A 21174-nucleotide genomic window follows, 5' to 3' on the forward strand; every position below is an offset into this window, starting at 1 on the left:
TACGAATCTTTGTATGGCATGATTTAGATCACTATAATAATCTCCTATCCTAAACTCTCACATTGATTCGGAACAAAGGAGAAGCAAACAGGTCTCTCTTATCGAGTCAGACCGTCACGGAGGTTCCATGACTTTTTGTCAAAAACGCGTACTAATCGTTATAAATCGTTCCCTGTGTCATATGACTCTATCCCCTAAAGATACATAACACAATTTAACCTTTAAGTTAAATTATCTTTATTTGTTTCTTACATATTACCTTCCATTTGGTAATTTTGATGTGTTATGATAATAATATTTATTTTAAAAGTAATGTTTAGTTGTGTGTAAATTAATGTTTAAATTTTGTAATTTAGATGTAAGAGTATTAATATCTTTTAAATACTTCTTCTCAATTTGTTTCACATGTTTTTATTACTTGTAGGCCCTATATAATAAATACATTTAAAAAAACATCAAACAAAAATATGGTTCATAGTTAGTAGTTTTAGTGTTTTATTTGTAGTAACTTGTCACAGTCGCAATTAGCCGGATTCAGATAAAGTTTCAGTTTAAATTTTCCTTCGCTGTCCATTCTCTCCAACTTCCCTCGTAATAACGTGATCTGAAATAAGTATGTTATTTTGAAAATCAAAGTCACAAAAAAATAATAAATTAAGAACTCAGATATTGAGCGAATTATTAATAAAGATAAAGTGCATGCTAGTTACGAGCCTATCTTGACCCATATTGAAGAGGCCTAGTCTATAACAGATAATTCGATTTGGATCGACTTTTATTTGTGTGACATGATCAATTATCGATTTTAAAAGTCTATTTACATAGAGTTTTTTTTAAAGAATGTAAGGGTGTCTATTTTAGCAATGTAGCATGGAATATGATGTGTACATTTTCCAGTCTTTCAACTTTAAATTCAGTAGAAGCGTAGGCCTACGGTACCAACATCATTAAAGTAATGATGAACTTACTTAGTGAAGCCTAATTCCTGGGCTGTTTCCCAAGCAGTCTTGCAGCGGACACCGGCCGTACATGAGAACACAAGTCGATCGTCATCAAAGCTGGGTTTGGTAATTCCGTATCTATGCGTAAATTCCTTTTCTGGTAATTGTAATGCGTCATTAATTGTTGCCACTATGTAAATAAGAAAATATTTAACTGAAGCAGTGGTTGACATTGTGAGGGATTGGTCCTTTTGGATTTTTCTTTGCTTTTCCCTGTGTTGAACATATAGACACTTTTTTGTGCTAAGACCATAATTATTATGCTAGTTTTCCTATTTCTTCCGTACTGTTGTGACACAATGAATATTGTTACTTATGCTAGGTACGCCTGACCATTGCTATCTAGCAAGGGGACTTTTGCCTTTGAAATCAGTGCTTAAGCTGCTTATTTTGCAGATACAAATCTAGCTTGAATGTATGCTTAATCAATTGCTATTTTGCTAAGGTGACTACTAGAGGAGTCCTACCCTCTATTAAATCCATTTAAATAAAAAAAAAACCGTATGTGACAGGTGGTGGTACAAACAGCAACAATGCTTAAATATGATAATAATGTAAAACGATCACAGTGACAAAAGTATGTCCACCTTTTGTATTCCATACTTTTCGTACATATACGTTTCTAATAATTATTAGGCCTATAACATACCTGGTATGACTGTGGCTTTTCCAATTTTCCCAGAATTCTTCACTTCTTCGTTACTTCGTACATCAATTAAATGTACCCGATCTTCATTCACTAGTTTGCGTAGTTCATCATACCTTATTATACCGCTGTTCTGTTGGTCTTTTTCACATGTGGTCATTTTTTTCTTTCCGGTTCAAATGTTCACTACAAAATGCAGAAATATAGATAGTAATTGTAGGGTATAAACCCTATGTGTTGGAGGAGCAGAGTCTTCACATATGAAGTTGGCTCCAAATATGAAGAAGAAGAAGAAGACTAGTTAATGCTTTAAACGAATTAAACACATGTTGTCTATATATTATTATATATTTCTAATTCCGATGGATTATCTTATTGAACTTCTGTAGGCCTTAAATTAACTTGACAAAAGATGATAATTTAAAAAGATACAAGTGATGCCACTCCTCATCTCATCAATTGTATTGAAAACATTAGAAAATAATAAGAGAAACATAAATAACCTTATTTACGTTTGAAGCAAAACAGTTTCAAGCGAATGGTTGCAAATAAAAGCAAAACAACAATGGAAAAGTGTATGTAAACTAGCATTTTAACATTAATTACCAATCAGATACAAGTTTTTTCTTTTATCACATGCAACAAAACTTGGTAAATACATTTATTTTCAAGTCAAAGTCAAGTCAAAAGTAACATTTATTTCTCTTTAAGTTCATAATAATTGGAGTAAACTATAAGAGGAGTGGATAAAAGCAAAGCTTGTGGGAGGCAGCCCATAACACTGAAAAATAAGGAAAACATGACAACACGGGAACCGGAAACAGGACTCTAATAAACTGTAATTAAATAGAGAATTGCAGTTTCAGAGTACCGAAAAGTAAAATATAAAACAGGTCAAATCCTAAAGAAGTAGGTCTACCGTTACACTCGTATAATGGCAGGGAAAAGTTCATCTTGTTCTTCAACAAGAAACAATTTGGATTAAAAGTTAGCATACGACAGAGGTTGCGTTTTAGCTTTTATATAAAGAATATAGTTTGTACAAGAAAAATAACAAACAATCTGAAACAAAAAATAATTTTTGTTGTTTGCTATGCTAATGTATGATAAATGTCATAATAGTTATTAACTTTGATACAAAATTGGATAGAAGATAACAATTATTTACCTGAAAATCTCTAATTTAAAAAATTAAATTGTCAGCTTAATGTTACCGTTTATTTTGTCTTTTTATAACTAAAATCATTATCTTTGTTTTTTTTTTAACCAAAGTGAATATATAACTCTATTGGAACAGAAATTCAGAGTCTGATTTTCCTTTTTTTTAAAATGTTTTTGGAGGACAATACCTCTTTAAACGAAAATTCATTTTCTTTTATCCAAATTTAGTTGTTTCAACTTCTCATCAAATATAATACGTGAATAACGTTTGCTTGCAACGTGACTACAGACTATTTACTTTAATAGAAGCCAGACAAGTAATAGTCCCTGGGACGTGTATCGGATTTGACCAAGTCAAGGCCATCGGAATAAGACTACGCGCTGGGTAGGATGTTACGCGTTAACCGTTAATATGGTAAATAGTATAGGATCCGATGTGGATGAGTTGTGCACTCAAAATATCATGGTGTTGACATTCACCTGATGATCAGAAACCTGGATTAAGTTCAAGGAGAAATACACTTGTGTTTGCACGTGAAATATTGAAAACTTTTATAGGCCTATATCGGTATTTTTGGTAACAAAACGAAACATGAGTTCTCATAAGGTACTGTAGGATCAAACGGAAGAGAACCCATAAATCAATCAATCAATCAATCAATCAATCAACAAATCAAAATGTATATTGATTGTTGATCAATCAACAGCAGTTAACCATTTGTGTTTGTAGTTTTTGTACCAATATACCATCACCTAAATTCTTCCTACGCTCCTAGATGCATAGTAGGCTAATTAATTGTTATAAATAAATATTTGATTTTCTTGAGATTGAATCAATTAAGTTGTACATCGCCTGTTTGCTCTAATTACAATTACTTCCTGCGCCCATCCACTACCTTTCGACAATGCCACTGACCTGTACGTTCAATGAAAACACCCGATCCCCAGGGTCTTTAATTCATATGGGGTCATCAAACGTCCACTCAAAAACGTTTACCTAAACAATTAGGCAATTATGTTGACGCGATATCCCGATTGACAGAAACTAATACATTTTATAGGCTATTACCTTGTCATTACCGCCATTACCATCATCACCATTACCATCGGCATCTATAGCAACATCACTATTACCATCGTCATATGTACCAACATCAATATTACCATCGTCATCCGTACCATCATCAATATTACCATCGTCATAATAATGTACCATCATCACCATCGCCATCTATACCATCATCACCACTATCGTCATCTATACCATCAACAACATTACATAATGATCGTCATCCGTACCATCATCACCATTACGATCGTCATCTATACCATTATCACCATTACCATCGTCATCTATACCATCATCACTATTACCATCGTCATCTATACCATCATCACCATTACCATCGTCATCTATACCATCAACACCATTACATTATCATCATCATCCGTACCATTATCACCATTACGAGCGTCATCTATACCATATCACCATTACGATCGTCATCTATATCATTATAACCATTACGATCGTCATCTATACCATCATCACCATTACGATCGTCATCTATACCATTATCACCATTACGATCGTCATCTATACCATCATCAATATTACCATCGTCATAATAATGTACCATCATCACCATCGCCATCTATACCATCATCACCACTATCGTCATCTATACCATCAACAACATTACATAATGATCGTCATCCGTACCATCATCACCATTACGATCGTCATCTATACCATTATCACCATTACCATCGTCATCTATACCATCATCACTATTACCATCGTCATCTATACCATCATCACCATTACCATCGTCATCTATACCATCAACACCATTACATTATCATCATCATCCGTACCATTATCACCATTACGAGCGTCATCTATACCATATCACCATTACGATCGTCATCTATATCATTATAACCATTACGATCGTCATCTATACCATCATCACCATTACGATCGTCATCTATACCATTATCACCATTACGATCGTCATCTATACCATATCACCATTACGATCGTCATCTATACCATTATCACCATTACGATCGTCATCTATACCATATCACCATTACGATCGTCATCTATACCATTATCACCATTACCATCGTCATCTATACCATCATCACTATTACCATCGTCATCTATACCATCATCACCATTACCATCGTCATCTATACCATCAACACCATTACATTATCATCATCATCCGTACCATTATCACCATTACGAGCGTCATCTATACCATATCACCATTACGATCGTCATCTATATCATTATAACCATTACGATCGTCATCTATACCATCATCACCATTACGATCGTCATCTATACCATTATCACCATTACGATCGTCATCTATACCATATCACCATTACGATCGTCATCTATACCATTATCACCATTACGATCGTCATCTATACCATATCACCATTACGATCGTCATCTATACCATTATAACCATTACGATCGTCATCTATACCATCATAATCATATAACCCTTAACTTACTATCGCAATCCAAACTATAATCATCGATATACCATCGTCATTCATCATACACAATTCATACACGTCATTCTGCCCACAATAACCTATCCCAACATCATTAGCAAATTACCATTGTACATCATCACCTCTCATCATCACCATTTTATTTATATCAAACATGCAACGAAAAGAAAAGCAGATCTATAAACAATGCTGACGAAACTAGAAATAGCTCTGATTACAAATACAATAAGCAACTGAATACAGAACCAATATTGCATTTCTACTAAACTTAAGCTTTAGTTGGATGCAAATAGCAATAAATACATCACAACGAGGAAAAGTGATACCCAGTTATAAAAAACTGTGGAAAACAATAAAACATAAGATTACTGTCACTATCTATTAAGTATAATATATTCAATTGAACTCACCTTAAAATCAGAGTGAAGAGAGCGAGGCTTAGATGATGTCCAAGTCGAATCGAACAGTGAGAATTCCAAGACAAAACGTAAAACCTATATATACTGATCGAATAATCACGTTTAATCTTGTAACTATGGCAATACCAAGTCCCCGGATCGACTTTGCATTTAAGTTAAATCGATTGGTAAATTGCTTCAACAAATTAATAAAATGCCCACATTAACAAATAAATAAATAAAAATCGATCATAAATTAAGTAGTAATAACAAAATATTGATTAACAATTTACCGTAAATCTCCCAATTGTAACCCTGGGTTATTATTCTTTGATTGTTTTTTTTTAGGGTGGGATACTATTAGAAGGGGGGTTACTATTAGAGTAGTGGGTTACTATTACTAATCTTAAATTAGGCATCTGAAAATAGTAACCCACCCTCAACTTTTCCGGTCAGCAACTCATAGCAAAATAATAAACAGTACGAACGAATAAGCACATTTAAGTTGTTGAACACTTTATTTAAATCTTTATTTTATAAACTCAAAAACACTAAATCCTCCCCAACTCCCGAGATCAACATGCATTATCTCATTATTTTCAAAATACGGCTGCATCATAAGTTTTTGTTACTCTAGTAGTAACCCCCATGGGCTACTATTAGAGTGTGGGTTACTATTAGAAGATTTAGCGCCCCACAACGAGACATGGATATATTGTAGCAATGCGAATACAACTAAAACAAACAAAGTTAATAAGTGAATAAATTAAATTATTTGAGACACTTTGGAACAGTGAAATACAGTCAAAATAAATGAAAAAAATTAAAATAACATAAACAACCAGCAAGTAAAATATTATATTGACATGGTAAAACATAGACAAAATATAGATTATTTAAAATAATACAAAATTGAAAAATGTTGGGAGTTTTAGATATGAACGTAAAACATAATGTTGGTGGTGGCAGAAGGTTTCCATGGCGAAATCAATATGTTGATATAAAGTTTGTTTGATAAAGAAGAAACTCAACAGTTCTCTTCAGAACATAGGCCTATCGCAAACTTTATATTAACTTTAATATCTCCTGTTGTTGAAGATTTCCTTTAAATTCTGTAAACTATAGAATATTTTCCCGTCTGATTAAAGAAACCTTTTTTTTTCTTCTTGGAAAGTTTCATCAACTTCAAATCACAACATAGTTTATATCGTAATGAGCAATAATTAATCCAAAATAATGAGGCAGGTAAAACAAGTTTTAAAAATGTCGAGAGGCCCTCCACATTGACTAATGTTTCGTGAAATGTATACGGTATTGATTTACGTTTATTAAACTAAACATGTTATATAATGGTTTAGTTGGGATTTGATTTGATTATTTTTGATTTGATTTATTTCGATATATAATACCATACATAAAGAAAACAGATACAGAAGAAATAACGCAATCGTTGGTAGTAGCTAGCTAAATTGAATGCTCATCATAAGTTTTGCCCATCAAATCGACAATAGTTTGATCAATTATAGCAAGGCAATACCCTACACGACAATGAGACAGTTCTATAGGCCTAAATACAATTCAAAGTATATTAATACTATACAAGTCATACAGAATAATTAATTTAATTAGTATCTACGCAATTAGTATATTCTGGAATATAATAAGGGTCGACGGGTCGTAATGAGTACAAACATAATGACAAGGTAGTAGTTAATATTTTTCATACTTTTTATTAAACAACAATAATCAGTCGGCCTTAACAATTAAACAATGAGCAACAGATTCGCATGTATCTATACGTTGAATAGAACACTACAGTAGGCCCCCACTAAAAACTTGAGAATACAATTACGTTACATTATTATACAGTATTTCTGAATAATGAATAAATTAAATTCCGGAGCACTGCATTTTGGAATAGTTTAGACCTAGCCTCTTGTGGAAAGTAGGTGTGTTATCAAACAAACAATGAATTTATTTCATTCGGTGAAAGATGAACATTTGTTCTATTTACACTTAATAACATTATTTGTACCATTGCACTCATAAACATTCATTATATATATTATAGTAATTTGCCTTTGGATTTATATATATATATATATATACATATATTTCACCTCTGAAAACTCAGCAAAATGAATGATATTCAATTTTCTGGGTACAATATAATGTAAATTTAAACAATAATAATAATAAACACTTCTGTTAATTATTACTGGCTTAGAGTGAGGTTTGTAAAACAATAATTGTCTTTTCCCTAATAATTAATACTGCGTGGCATATACAACAATCAATCAACAAATAATCAAGGTTTTGTAATCTTTGGTTTAAAATAAAGTCTACTTATGCGGACAATTATATATAGGCCTACTATTTCTTTTTTATTTATTTAACAATTTTTTTTGTATCATTATTATTGTATGTTAGGTAATTGTAATTCTAAATAGTGATATTAAAAGATATTATAAAGATAACAACCATCCATTAGTAACAATGTAGTCATTAAGTGCTTCTTATTTAATATGCGTCACTTGCTGAATCTTAGAAAAAAAAAATTATTGTTTTTTGGAAAAATGCATTCTACAATTGCTTGATCAGTTGCTGTTAGGAAATGAAGAATTAGAAGTAGCTATAGTGAAATAGAATCTGTGTGAGTTAATGTAGCCTACTGTTCAATAACTTTCTGTGTCAAGTTAGCATCTGTCAAAATTTAATTTTGCAGATTTTATAGTACACAAGCATGCATTCTTAAACACTAAAAAAACAAAAAAGTACTAGTAGTAAAATTATAGTAATAAAAAGCAATATTGTGCTGTTAAATAGTGAAAAAGAGTGTATTGGTTAAAAATAATGCATCAGAAAGTTCAAATGTGCACAAAAAAAAAACACAAAAAAAAAACCAACCAATTTAATTTAAAACAATAAATAAATCACAATATAAAACTTTATCTTACAATAATATAATGTACTAAACCTAATACTAAAATGTATTGCATAGATAAAACATACGATGTACAGTATTAAAAGTGTATTCAAACACAACACTCATTCATTTCAACATTCTTTCATTCTAATCTATTCACTTCTTTAAATTGTTCAATCATTCAATCAACAGTCCCCCAATATCATTTTGGATATTAATGTAGTACAGTATGATCAGGGTTCACATCTCAAGAGTTAAATTATTTTCATGATCACAACATTTCATCATTACACAACAGGTTAGAATGTCATAGTAATGTGAAATAATTTTATAATTGGTGTACAATATAAAGCACATTTTCTTAATTTGATCTTATTATATATTTCAATTCATGACTTTTTAGTGAAATGACCTGAAAAATATTACAGTAATAAAATCCATGATTTTCCAGGTTTCCAATGATATGTAGAACCCTGTATATAGACATCATACTTCACAAAAATATCAAACCAATAAAATACTAAACTTTCTTTAACAGTAAACATCTAACAGCTCAACTAATTCTTCACTCTATTTACATAGCTCAATTCATATTTACATGCTCCATTACCATAATGTCTGACATCATTTTATACAAACAAAAAAACAAAGTATATCACTCTATACACATCACCTATCATCGTATACATTATGATTCTTCAACACTCACACAATTCATATAGCACACTCAAATCAGACAACAATTTAATTATATTGTACATGTATATCATTCAGACTGTTTACTTTGCATGGTACTGCATGTGACACACCAACACCTTCAGAGTTACCACCAACCTCTGTCTTCTGTAGGTCTTCAGAATCATAAAGATTTTCAACATCTTCAATAGCAAGTTTCTTTCCAGTTCTTCTATCCCCACCTCCTCCCTTATTCCCAACCTTCTTTTCACTTCTTTCCAACTCATTCTCTTTCTTTTGGTCTCTGTCTGATTCTTTGCCAGTCTTTATTTGAAACAAACTCTTTTGGAATGCCATAATGCAATGTAGGTTTCCACCAGTTTTCTTTGTCTTTCGCATTTGTTTGCCAAGATGCACTTTTCTAATGTTGATAAATTCTGGAGACTGGCAATTAACATCTGCAGAAATGTCTTCCCATCTGCACAATAAAAGCAAAAAATTGTCATAAAACACAACTTAAAACAGTAATTCAAATGTAAATCTAATGTGTGATAATGTGAAGAACTCTTCTACAAGGCTACACGTAATGAAAAAAAAGCTATAAAGCTCATCATAAAAACTTACTAAAATATTTAAGTTAGCCCATTCTTATGTATCTACTGGCATAAATCCATTTCCATAAAAATACATATCAACATTGTGTGCATATTCATACAGATATTGACTGCATAGGTGTATTACAACATTTAAGATCCCTTGAGGGAATTACATTTTTTTCGAAGGATTACATATTTTTTTGAAGTGCGTTGATAAAAGTAGTCAATATCTATTTATTACATTTGCATTTGCGAAGATTGAATGCACACACACACGTATGTCGTTTGGGTGCAGGCTTCACAGTCTGTAATTCACACTGCAGATACGGATACAATGATGACATCAATGGTCGTTTATCATTTCAACCATTCTAGTATTTACATTAGGCTATGTAATTAATATAATAACATATATCAAAAATATGAATGCAGCACTTGTATATATCTTTTGTTATGTTATTTTAAAAGTATAAATACCTATTTACATGAATGGCTACTGTAATATTATATTTTAATTGTTATTGAATTATATATATATTTTTTTTACAGTTTTAAAAACAATTTCAGTTTTTTATATTTGTTTGAGCAAATAATTGTCTTTCAAGAGATCAATACAAATAGTTTTATCGATTACTAATTACCTAAAACAATGAATTCCTGGATGTTTACGACTTGGGTCACCAACTAAAATCCAAGTATCAACTTCCTCATCCGTCAAACACGCTCTGAAGTAAAGAAACATAAATTTTATTTTATATTATTTTATTTTAGGCCAAAAAAAAAAAAATTACATTATTTGAAAAAATAAAACATTACCTAAATGCATCCTCTGCCTTTTTGGGTACATCTTCAAATCCTATTGGACAAAAGTAATGATTTTGGCAATGGTAGATATATGTAGTATTTTTATCTTTTAAGCCATCTTTCAACATGTTTAAAGCTTCTGGTGAAGTTCTTCCCATTGTGTGTCCTTTACCATGAGGTTTGTATAAGTAATGAGAGCGCCCTCGTACACCAAAATTATCATTCAGTTGTCTGAACCATCTGAAAAAAGTGAGTAGAATAAGTTATGATAATTTAAAAAATATGCATCTGATAGTACATACAGATAACAATCAAGATACAAATATATATAGGTTCAAATGTAACCTTATTTAAAAAATAAATATGTAAATTTGACCAAAGAACCTATAACACAAGAATCTCCTGTTCGTCCAAAGCGTGTAACATTTTCGAAAAGGCATTGTTGGATATAATAGTGCCATTGTGTGTTATAAAGGTAAAATCTTTGACTCTAAAACACAGGAATGATAATTCAAATTTATAATTTTCTTTGTACTAAGGATACAAGTATGTAGTTTTCGAATTTTATACCATGTTTTTTCCCATCTTTTGTTTAAGTTTTTATAAAAATATTTTATCTGTTATTATGCTCTTTATTATGTCTATATTGATTGAATTAAGTGTTTTAAATGAAAAGAATTATCAAAAATTACTTTGATTAACTCATTTATTGTGTAGTTGATCATAGAAAATCGTATATTCTTAGTTTTGAGAAGACTTAATTATTATAATTTTCATTATATAAAATGTATATTCATGTAAATAGACCTGAGCCCTCTAGTTTGGAGAAGACGCTGTAAAAATGGAAGTGGGGAAATGGTGGCGCCCAGTGTGACCTTCGGACCCTATACTTCCGATACAGTGTTTTGAACGCAAATTGACAGAGAGGAGATTATTGTGTTATATTTGTGTTATTCTTTGATTTGACACATGGAGTTCATTGTTGATAACTGTACCTCATAAGTGTAGCATTACCAGTAAAAGGTCCAAAACGAATATCATTGAATGGAGGTTTAAATCCAAAAACAGTCAGTGCTTCCTCCTGCGTTATTGGCCGAAGACTAAAAAACAAGAAATCATTTGTTTGGTCATTCTAAATAATAATAAGTTTGGTTTTTTGTTTGTGAAATATTCATCTAGGCGTTGCACACAAGCTCAAAATGTTTAAAACTAAAATGATGACTTTAGAGGATTATATTGCAAAACTATTTGTAAAACATGCTAATGTCAAGAATACAGCAATGCAAAGCTTTCAACCAATCAAAGTGTAAATGATCCTTGACATACAGTATTAAATGTACTTACTAACATAACATGTATTAACATAATATTGAAATTACCTTCCATTGCCAAGTGTACTAAACAAATAATTCCAACAAGATACAAGTGAAGACATTCCGCATGACTTGCTATATTGAGGCCGACTCATACATCTCCTAAATGATAAAAATATAAAACTTCAGAGATGAAAAATGTTGTGCTTTCACTACAATCCTACCATTGCAATAATTGTATTGTATCTGTGCATTTACAAACCAATAACTTGTAAACCTGCTTAATGTCTTTTTATTCTAACCTTCATGTCATAAAGAATTTATCCATCTTCCCATTAAAAAAAGTCATCAATCATCAAACTTTTTTTAGTCATCCTAAACATTTCTTTATTTATCATGCAAATCAACCTTGCATACTTTATTTCACCATAACTACAACTCATTTCTTTATTCACCACTAACATTACAACAACATTAAAAGAAAAAATCCATCCATAAACCTTATTAGCAACCTGTAACATTATTTATTTGATTTATCCATAAAGCGTGGTTCCCACTAGCGTCGCCAAGAAACGCACCCTACTCAACGGAATAAAATGTCCTTCCAATAATTGTATTTGCCCCTGCCTGCATGAAATAAAATTTGCTTGCTGTATACTTTGCTTGCTGTATATACCTGATTCACCCCACGTACTTGACAACGTACTGTACTATGTTTTCCAGTTTTCTTGCCTTGCATTGTTGTGTGATATCAAACTGATTTCTTGTAGTGATGTTTGCATCACTGTTGCGCCATCGATTCTCACTTGTGATTACGCAATACATAACTTTGCGTTGATATGTTGTGCGTTGAGTTCTAATGGGAACCACACTTAAAGTAACTTTTTTTATTATGTATTTATTTTCTACATCATTACCTTCCCCATTTTTATTTTCATTCCTTCATTTTCTTAGTCTTTGCAATTCTTCTCATCTATTCAATATATCTATTATTTCATTGTTTTCACTAAATAAAATTTAAAAAAAAATTGTAAAGGCAGACAGATTGTAAAACTTGCCATCGTTTTTGATCAAGAACTTTACGTTGCGCCAATTCATCTTCTGTTGCTATCACCAACGGAGGGATATAAGGCTCGGTTAATTTATCTCTCACTTTTTTCCACTGCTCTTCTCGTTTGCGGCCTACAATATAATATTTTATAGTTTATTTCATTGATTGAATTATAATTGCTCAACAATGCATACCAATTAATTAAATAAAAGCTATCAAACCTAATTATATGCACCAGTAGATACCAATACCTGACATAGTGCCAGGGTTTTAAAGGCCAGGTGCGTGCAAAAAATTTCTATTGATCATACATTCCAATAATTATCGATCTATAATTTCCCCTACAGTATGTTTCATAATATTTGGATTTTATTTGTGTTACAGGAGCTTGTTGAAAATAAGCACTTTCTTATCAGTGGGGGGATAGTTCAAATTACACAGTAAAATCTCTATTCTTTTGTACACAAATTTTGTAAATAGAGAGGCATTTTAAAAAGCTATGAAAAATAAACGGTGTGGTAAAAAATGTTATCAGATGACTAAATATAGGTAATATAACTTCAATTTTACATTTATGGTATTTTTATATTCATGCTATAGCAAAAATTATCCACCGTATATCCACCATCTTTTTTCAACTTCTAGGGAGTCACCAGACATGTTATTACATTAGGTTAAACTACCAAACTACCGAAAAAAAGTCATTCTGGTTTTTATGGCAGAATTTTTCCAAATTTTGTATTTGACCATATTAAGGGAAATTCATGTTTTTTCGTCTTGATTTCTGTTACAAATATTTGATTTATGTACAATTAACCAGATATTATATTTAAAATTCATGCCTGTACCTGAGCTTTAACACACAATTTTTTTTACTCCACATCCTAAACCTCAAATGAGATAATATGTATAGTTTTAAAGCTGATGTTCTCAACACAAAATTATTCCCATACCTCAAATGAGATAAATTAATAGTTTAACAATTAAAAATAATGAAATATAATCAAAATGTATACAAATTGATATTTTGTAATGTAAAATGGAACATTTCATTTCAAAATCTGCATTAAACACAATCTATGATTGGACATCTCACTAATAGTAATAAAATAAGAATCTTGACGGTTTAAAAACCTTAAGAAAATTCAGGTTTTCGGGGAGTTTCCAGTGACAGAATTGGCTTTATATTTTAGCACTGGTTTTACATTTGAGAACAAAAACATAATAATGTTTATAAAATATTATTTTAATAACTCCCTAATTGCAAGACATTGCAAAACCATGTTTCTTCATCATTTTTTAAGTAAGAAATACATCAAATGGTACAGAGGCAGATGGATCCAGAAATTTTTAAAAGGGATTGAAAAAAAATATCAAATAGTATTTCTTTTATTTTATTTTAGCTGTCAAAAATGCCCCTGTAGTAGATTTACCTTTAGGAATTTTCGCCTGGTCATTCTTTCTTGTATGGTTGAAAGTATCAACATCGATTTCCCATGCCACACTTTCATCCTTCTGTAGAATTCCTTCATCTAAGTTTCCAATATTTGTATCATCTTCTTCATCCACATCTTCAATAAGATTTTGAGATATTTGCGAATTCAAAGACTTGGAATGCTGATTCTCCTTTACTAACCTCTCAAATGTATTGCCAATATGTTGGTGGCTGCTTTCATTTTCTTTCGCTGATGATGTGTCATCAGAATCAATTGAACTATCATTAGAACTGCTTGAGTAAACTCTTCCAAGCCCAGCTTGATTATCTGTTAGATAATTATAGGTATCCCAATGAATGCGCAATACGTTGTGACAGTTTTGAAAAATTCAAGAAATTCTATAAAGTGATATGACTTTGATGTTAAAATTACTACACTAATTTTGATTGTATTTTAATACAAATTAAATATATTGAGAGAGTGTGTTTTATTGTTCACTTACATGTGTTATTTATTAAAATTGATCAAGTATTTCCAGCGAAAAACATCATTTCAAAATTAGTCTAAAACGGAAACCAGCGAATTTTCGCGCGATAAAAAATATTCGGAAAACCCCTAGCCTGTTTTCAAAACACGATCGCTTGATGGCCGTCAGAGCTAGCGATTTCTTTTGTATGTTATCAGATTTATTTTACATAAGCTTTAATTTGATACGTAAAAAGGCTGGTACGGACAGGTTTATCAGTCTGAAATATCAATTTTCGTCAGAAAAGTTGTATTTTGACCCATTGCGCATGATCAAAAAATATCGAATTCGGTAATAATTATTAATTATCACTAATCTAAAAATATGATTGCTACACATGTGGCTAAATGATCCAGTTTTTATCATTTCTGAATACAATGGTGTTAAGTATAAACTTATGACGAGCTTACACAACTTTTTCACACATAAATTGAAAAATACTGTACCGGTATAAATTTTGAGATGTACTGTAACTCATTTTGGAAAAAACATAAACTTTGATTAATATTTTAATATAGTTTAAAAATCTTTCTTTACCTTTATCAAGTTTTAAGTGGGAATTTTCAAAGTTGAATTGTTCATCATAAAGTTTGTTGTCCTCAAACTCATCATCGTCATCACTTGTTTGGTCAGTTTGTCGACTTGAAAAGTTTCCCATGATTTATGTCATATTTCAGAAAAAACTACAATAAATATTAATAAATAAAATAACGCAAACAAATTAAGTCAATTAGAAAAAAAAGGCCTGGCCCTACAGTAGATTAGCCTACTGCTAGCTACTATACCTACAGTAGAGTAGGCCCAGTACTAAATGGTTTTAAAACAATAGATGATTTTCATGCTACGGAAGCCATATTGCAGAGATGACAAACAGTCGTGACCAGCCGAGTGTAACCAACAGAAATAACATAGAGTTTCCAAGGGGATTTCAAGACACCATGTTAATTAAAAAAACATATGAGAAAAAAAATTACTGTAAAACGTTCTTAAAAGATTGGTCTACATCACTGTATGATTGAACAAAATTAGAAAAATTGTTTTCATCGCTTAAAATCCATCGAAAAAACACCACAGTGTATAAGCATAGGAAAAACGTATATATTTACTGTCGCTATATTTCATAATTTCTGTATTGAGAAAAGGGCGCTACTGCAGTTTCGCACCACACTGTATATCTTCGATTTCTCACCTAAACTTTCCTTTTTCACACTCACAACATTGATTATGTAACATGTTTATACGATTTTTTTAAAATAACAATACTTTTCAAAACATTTTAAAAGATATTGAACTCGCTGTCAACACACTGCGAAATGTTCGCCATCTTATATTTATCACTTAATTGCCAGAATGTATGCTTCATTTTCCCCCAAAAATGTAGAAACTATAGAGGGCAGTGCTATAAAATCTGATTACACATATATAGGCCTATTTAGTTTTTAAAGGCAAGAAATGTTTTCAGCTGGCGAAATAGAGGTTAAATTAATATTTCATTATTAGTATTAATATTCATATTAATAGGTCCTATCAAAGAAAATGATCTCGGTCACTAATCAATACATTCACTAAAACAAAAACAAATCATTTTCTATTTTTTAATACAGTGAGATAGCAATTTTTGCTATGATCATGGATTAATCCATGCTGCGTTTTACATATTGAAATTGAAATATGGTTTATGATTTTTAAAACTGTGAATTGTTTTTTAAAAAATAAAATGTTTTATGTACGGACTCATATCGTCGCCGTTTTGATATGTACAGCTGGTTCTTAATAAACACCACTCTCTGCAGTTTAAAAATAAAAACAGAAAATAAAACATACATTGATTTCTGGCAATTTTCTGATTCTAAAATGGCCACAGTTCGATCGAAGTATTCGAGGAAAAGGAGCTGTTTTGAAAGGCATTTTTTATTGTGATAAAGGTGGCTAAATCATGGGAACATGTTACATATGGCCCAAAATTGTATGATGTGGGTGTGAGAAAAAAATTAGGTGAGAAATCAAAGATATAACAGTGTGGTGAGAAACTGCAGTAGCGCTGAGAAAAGTCCCTCTTTGAACATCTTGGTTATATGGCTCAAACTTTAGATTGTGGGTTTTCCAGTGTGTTTCAAGATGGGTTTTAAAATTATTGATAGAGGATGCATTTATGATATGGCAAATTATTCCAATCAATTACTGCAGATACTAAAAATTAATAGGCCTATAAATATAAAGGCTAGGTAGGCCCAGTAGGCCTCCTACTACAGTCACTACTCTGTAGCCTAGGCCTAGTAGTATAGCCTAGAGTACTACTCTACTACCTACTAGCTAGAGTACTAGTAGGTCTAGTGATACGAATAAATATAATATAACGCTGAGGCCAGGAGGCCGTTATATTGGCGAACAGCGCTCCATACTATTATTAGCTAATTTACATACAGTACGAAGTCAACCAGTTCAGCGACCGAAATGCATAATACCACGACCGATATGAAACATGACCGATAGTCTAGAGGTAGGGCCTAGGCTAGGCTAGCCTAGGACTTAGTCATTCATAATATAGAGAGTAGTTTTATTCGTCCTATGATATAGACCTAGGCCTATATTGAGGCTAAGCCCAATTATACACAAAAACATACCTTAATGAATTAAACATGTATAGGCCTGGTGAGTTGCGTTATTCATGAAATATGTACTTATAAGCTTAGGCCTGAAGATAATATTTGGCAGTTGCTGTTTTGTATGTATAGTAGTATGGTAAACTGAATATTACGCCCTCTTCGTTCTTGCTTCCTGCGTGAGTCGAGAGTTCGGTGCGTGTTGTGGCTGTAAACTTTTTGTCTCAATCATCCCCGGTATCTGATCAATCAAAATAAATCTAGTGTCAATATAATTTTGAATTACACCTTCACAATCTACTGACTAATATTTTAAAATGGTAATTATGCCATGGAAATAATTGCTCTATGAATATCTTATAAACAACAAATCATTATTATTGTCTACCTGAGGCCCAACCAGACTGGTAGTCAGCTGTAATTAAAATTCGTTTAAACTTTTAAATACTAATTTATAAATATTGATATTAAAAGTAGGCTAATAAACAACATAATAACATAATATGACAACTCTAAAATTAATGTTTTAACAATTAATGTAGGCTACTAACTGTGGTTTTGTTTTCCTTGAATTGCATTTATCTGAAAACAACATCCTAGGCCTACAATGATTAAAACCATGTTTTTATGAAGGTTTCATTTATAAAAAAAAATGTTTTGTGTTGTTTTAATTAAATAAAAATGAAATAAATTCTAAAGGATAAGCCTAGTAGGAGCATTTCTATTTCAGTGTTTAAGCGCTTTAAAACAATGTCTCAAATATGGGGGCCTTTAATTCTTCCATAGGCCAGCTTCTTTCCTGATTTTGAAAATATAACACCTCTAGATGGTCAGCAGAAATGGCACTCTTACGTTAATATAAATGTATTAACAATTGCTATTTTAAATATGAAAGCTCAGAGGTACTAGTCTATTAAAAGGTGACATTGGCCTATTTTGAGAAAAAGCGTCACAACAGGGCGCTTCGCGAAAGTCAGCGTTTGCACATTGCGGAAAAGAGTGCTTGTCCAGGGCCGGAAATGGACGCTCTCTCGCACATAAAATTCATGATAAATGGCAACTCTAATTTGCAGGAAAAGGCACTCTCATAATATGTAGCATGCTACCAATGAGCAATCATACTTTTTCCCTCCGGTAAATAAACACACATGACTAATTAAAGGACGATAATATTTTGTTGCCGATTTCATCACTCAGTGTTTAGTTTTGATTGCGTTGCGTTCAAGTTCAGTGCGAACGTACGTCAGGGGAAGCCCCGTTCAAGTTCAATGCGAACGTACGTCTAGGGGAAGCCCCGTTCAAGTTCAATGCGAACGTACATCTAGGGGAAGCCCCGTTCAAGTTCAATGCGTACGTACATCTAGGGGAAGCCCCGTTCAAGTTCAATGCGAACGTACGTCTAGGGGAAGCCCCGTTCAAGTTCAATGCGTACGTACATCTAGGAGAAGCCCCGTTCAAGTTGTTCAATGCGAACGTACGTCTAGGGGAAGCCCCGTTCAAGTTCAATGCGTACGTACGTCTAGGGGAAGCCTATGGAAAGCCAAACCCGCCAAAAATACATAATACATACCATCCACCAATAATTAATTCGTACAAAATTCAAACCATCCAATATTATCTCATGCAGTTCAATGAAAACTTAAACCATTCACCTTGTATCTACACCATCCAATACAATGTGTGACCATCTACCACTAGCCCAAACGACAATACGCCGAACAAACTACCCATAACACAAACCATCTAAAGAATGTTGAGCCCAGGCAGCAATAATTGAATTAATCTAACGTTAATACAAGTATATATTAGCCAACTCATTTATCAACATTTCATGTAGTTCATGAACATTTCAAACAAAGCATCTTAATTTTAGTTCATCGAATTATAATTCTAATTCATTGCCTGTTTTATACACCGTTCGTCTGTTCAACAGTTGAAACAACTGTTTTGCACACGATACGCCCGTTCGTGAGTTCAAACCATGATATTTGAAGCATCGACTTTCCAAACAGCGATTTTTCGCACCGAACGTATTTTCTTGAGTTAAAGTGGTTGCATTTCAATCACTTACTTTTGATTGGCCAGTATTACACACCGTTCGCTTGTTCGTGATTTCAAACCATGATATTTGAAGCATCGACTTTCCAAACAGCGATTTTTCGCACCGAACGTATTTTCTTGAGTTAAAGTGGTTGCATTTCAATCACTTACTTTTGATTGGCCAGTATTACACACCGTTCGCTTGTTCGTGATTTCAAACCATGATATTTGAAGCATCGACTTTCCAAATGGCGATTTTTCGCACCGAACGTATTTACTTGAGTTAAAGTGGTTGCATTTCAATCACCTACTTTCGATTGGCCAGTATTACACACCGTTCGCTTGTTCGTGATTTCATGTGATAACATTTCATTCGACAACTTTTCAAACGTTAGTTTTTGACTCTGCTTACGTAGGCCTATATGTCAGTTGATATACTATTTTTTAATTTTCATACTTTCCATCCTAGTCAGTTTTGTACATCATTCGCATTTACGCATGTAAAGTGTAGATATTCCACTCGACAAGTTTTAAACGGTAGTTGTTCGCACATTTATTGTTTTATTGTTAAATTGTAACTGTTGGCGCCGATTTAATATTGAGGGGCGGGGGGTGAATGTCAACTTTACGACTGTATGACACTTACTTAGGCCTAGGCCTACGTTACACACACAGGGAGATGTAAACTAATTTATAAATTTATTTTACATCTCCCTGGTTACACACATTATCACAAACTTACATAATGAAAAAAAAAACAGAATGAAATAATATAATTTAGCTTGTGGGCCTGTTACAATTTTACGCCCCACAACTAGGCCCGGGGTAACACCCACCTCACCCGCCTGTGGGGGAGAGACAGGGGTGGGGGAGGGGGGGGGGGAGTGCTGGTATCGTGCTTCTCTCTCCCCCCCTGTGCGGCGGCTGCTAGATGAGGCCGGCCTAGAGCCATTTTCTGCTCTGTGTTCTCTATGATGCATAAATTAACTGTTGTTGAGACGCTTCCATTTGTTTACGGGGTAGGCCTATTTATTTGAAATAATGACATTCATTATGTTTTATAGACTTTAGTGGAGACGTAATTAATAAATATCCGAATAAACATATTTTACGAATATTTATCATGGATTAAATAAAAACATGTGTATTGTTATTAAATCATAATTATTTTGTTATTCATCATGCATTAAATAACCCAACGCTGTTATGGGGGCTATTCAACTGCGTAGTTCGTCATTTTTCACACATTGATGCTGATTGAATTGATTCAGCTCAGGAAGACCAAAAAAGGTACGTACCGTACGTATACTGATGATAGGTAGATAAATAAATATAATAATGTTTAATAGTGTGTTCCTGTTTTATTATTATTATTATTATTTTAAATTCTGTGTTTTATCGATTTTGTAGGTGAAATTGATGATGGTTTAAGTTATTGTTATACTTTTCTGTATAGTATA

At 32.3% G+C, this 21174-nt stretch overlaps 2 protein-coding genes across 2 annotated transcripts; both read right to left on the reverse strand.

The window, feature by feature from the left end:
- Positions 1–498: 498 nt before the first annotated feature.
- Positions 499–5999, reverse strand: LOC144843588 (thiosulfate sulfurtransferase/rhodanese-like domain-containing protein 3). The gene is made up of 4 exons (XM_078700435.1): positions 5757–5999; positions 1651–1833; positions 969–1131; positions 499–604 (listed from the first exon to the last, which is right to left on the reverse strand). Exons 2-4 carry the CDS (start codon positions 1805–1807, stop codon positions 547–549), a joined length of 378 nt encoding a protein of 125 aa, XP_078556561.1. The 5' UTR covers positions 1808–1833; positions 5757–5999; the 3' UTR covers positions 499–546.
- LOC144843411 (basic immunoglobulin-like variable motif-containing protein) lies at positions 4491–17515 on the reverse strand. Its single transcript, XM_078700196.1, has 11 exons — positions 17496–17515; positions 15609–15754; positions 14543–14872; positions 13117–13240; positions 12125–12220; positions 11741–11845; positions 10758–10985; positions 10583–10666; positions 9480–9823; positions 4903–5007; positions 4491–4645 (listed from the first exon to the last, which is right to left on the reverse strand). The coding sequence occupies exons 2-11, from the start codon at positions 15727–15729 to the stop codon at positions 4491–4493; spliced, it is 1692 nt and encodes a 563-aa protein (XP_078556322.1). The 5' UTR covers positions 15730–15754; positions 17496–17515.
- Positions 17516–21174: the final 3659 nt, after the last annotated feature.

The sequence above is a fragment of the Antedon bifida genome, chromosome 5, assembly GCF_963402885.1.
Source record: "Antedon bifida chromosome 5, ecAntBifi1.1, whole genome shotgun sequence".
Classification (NCBI taxonomy): Eukaryota; Metazoa; Echinodermata; class Crinoidea; order Comatulida; family Antedonidae; genus Antedon; species Antedon bifida.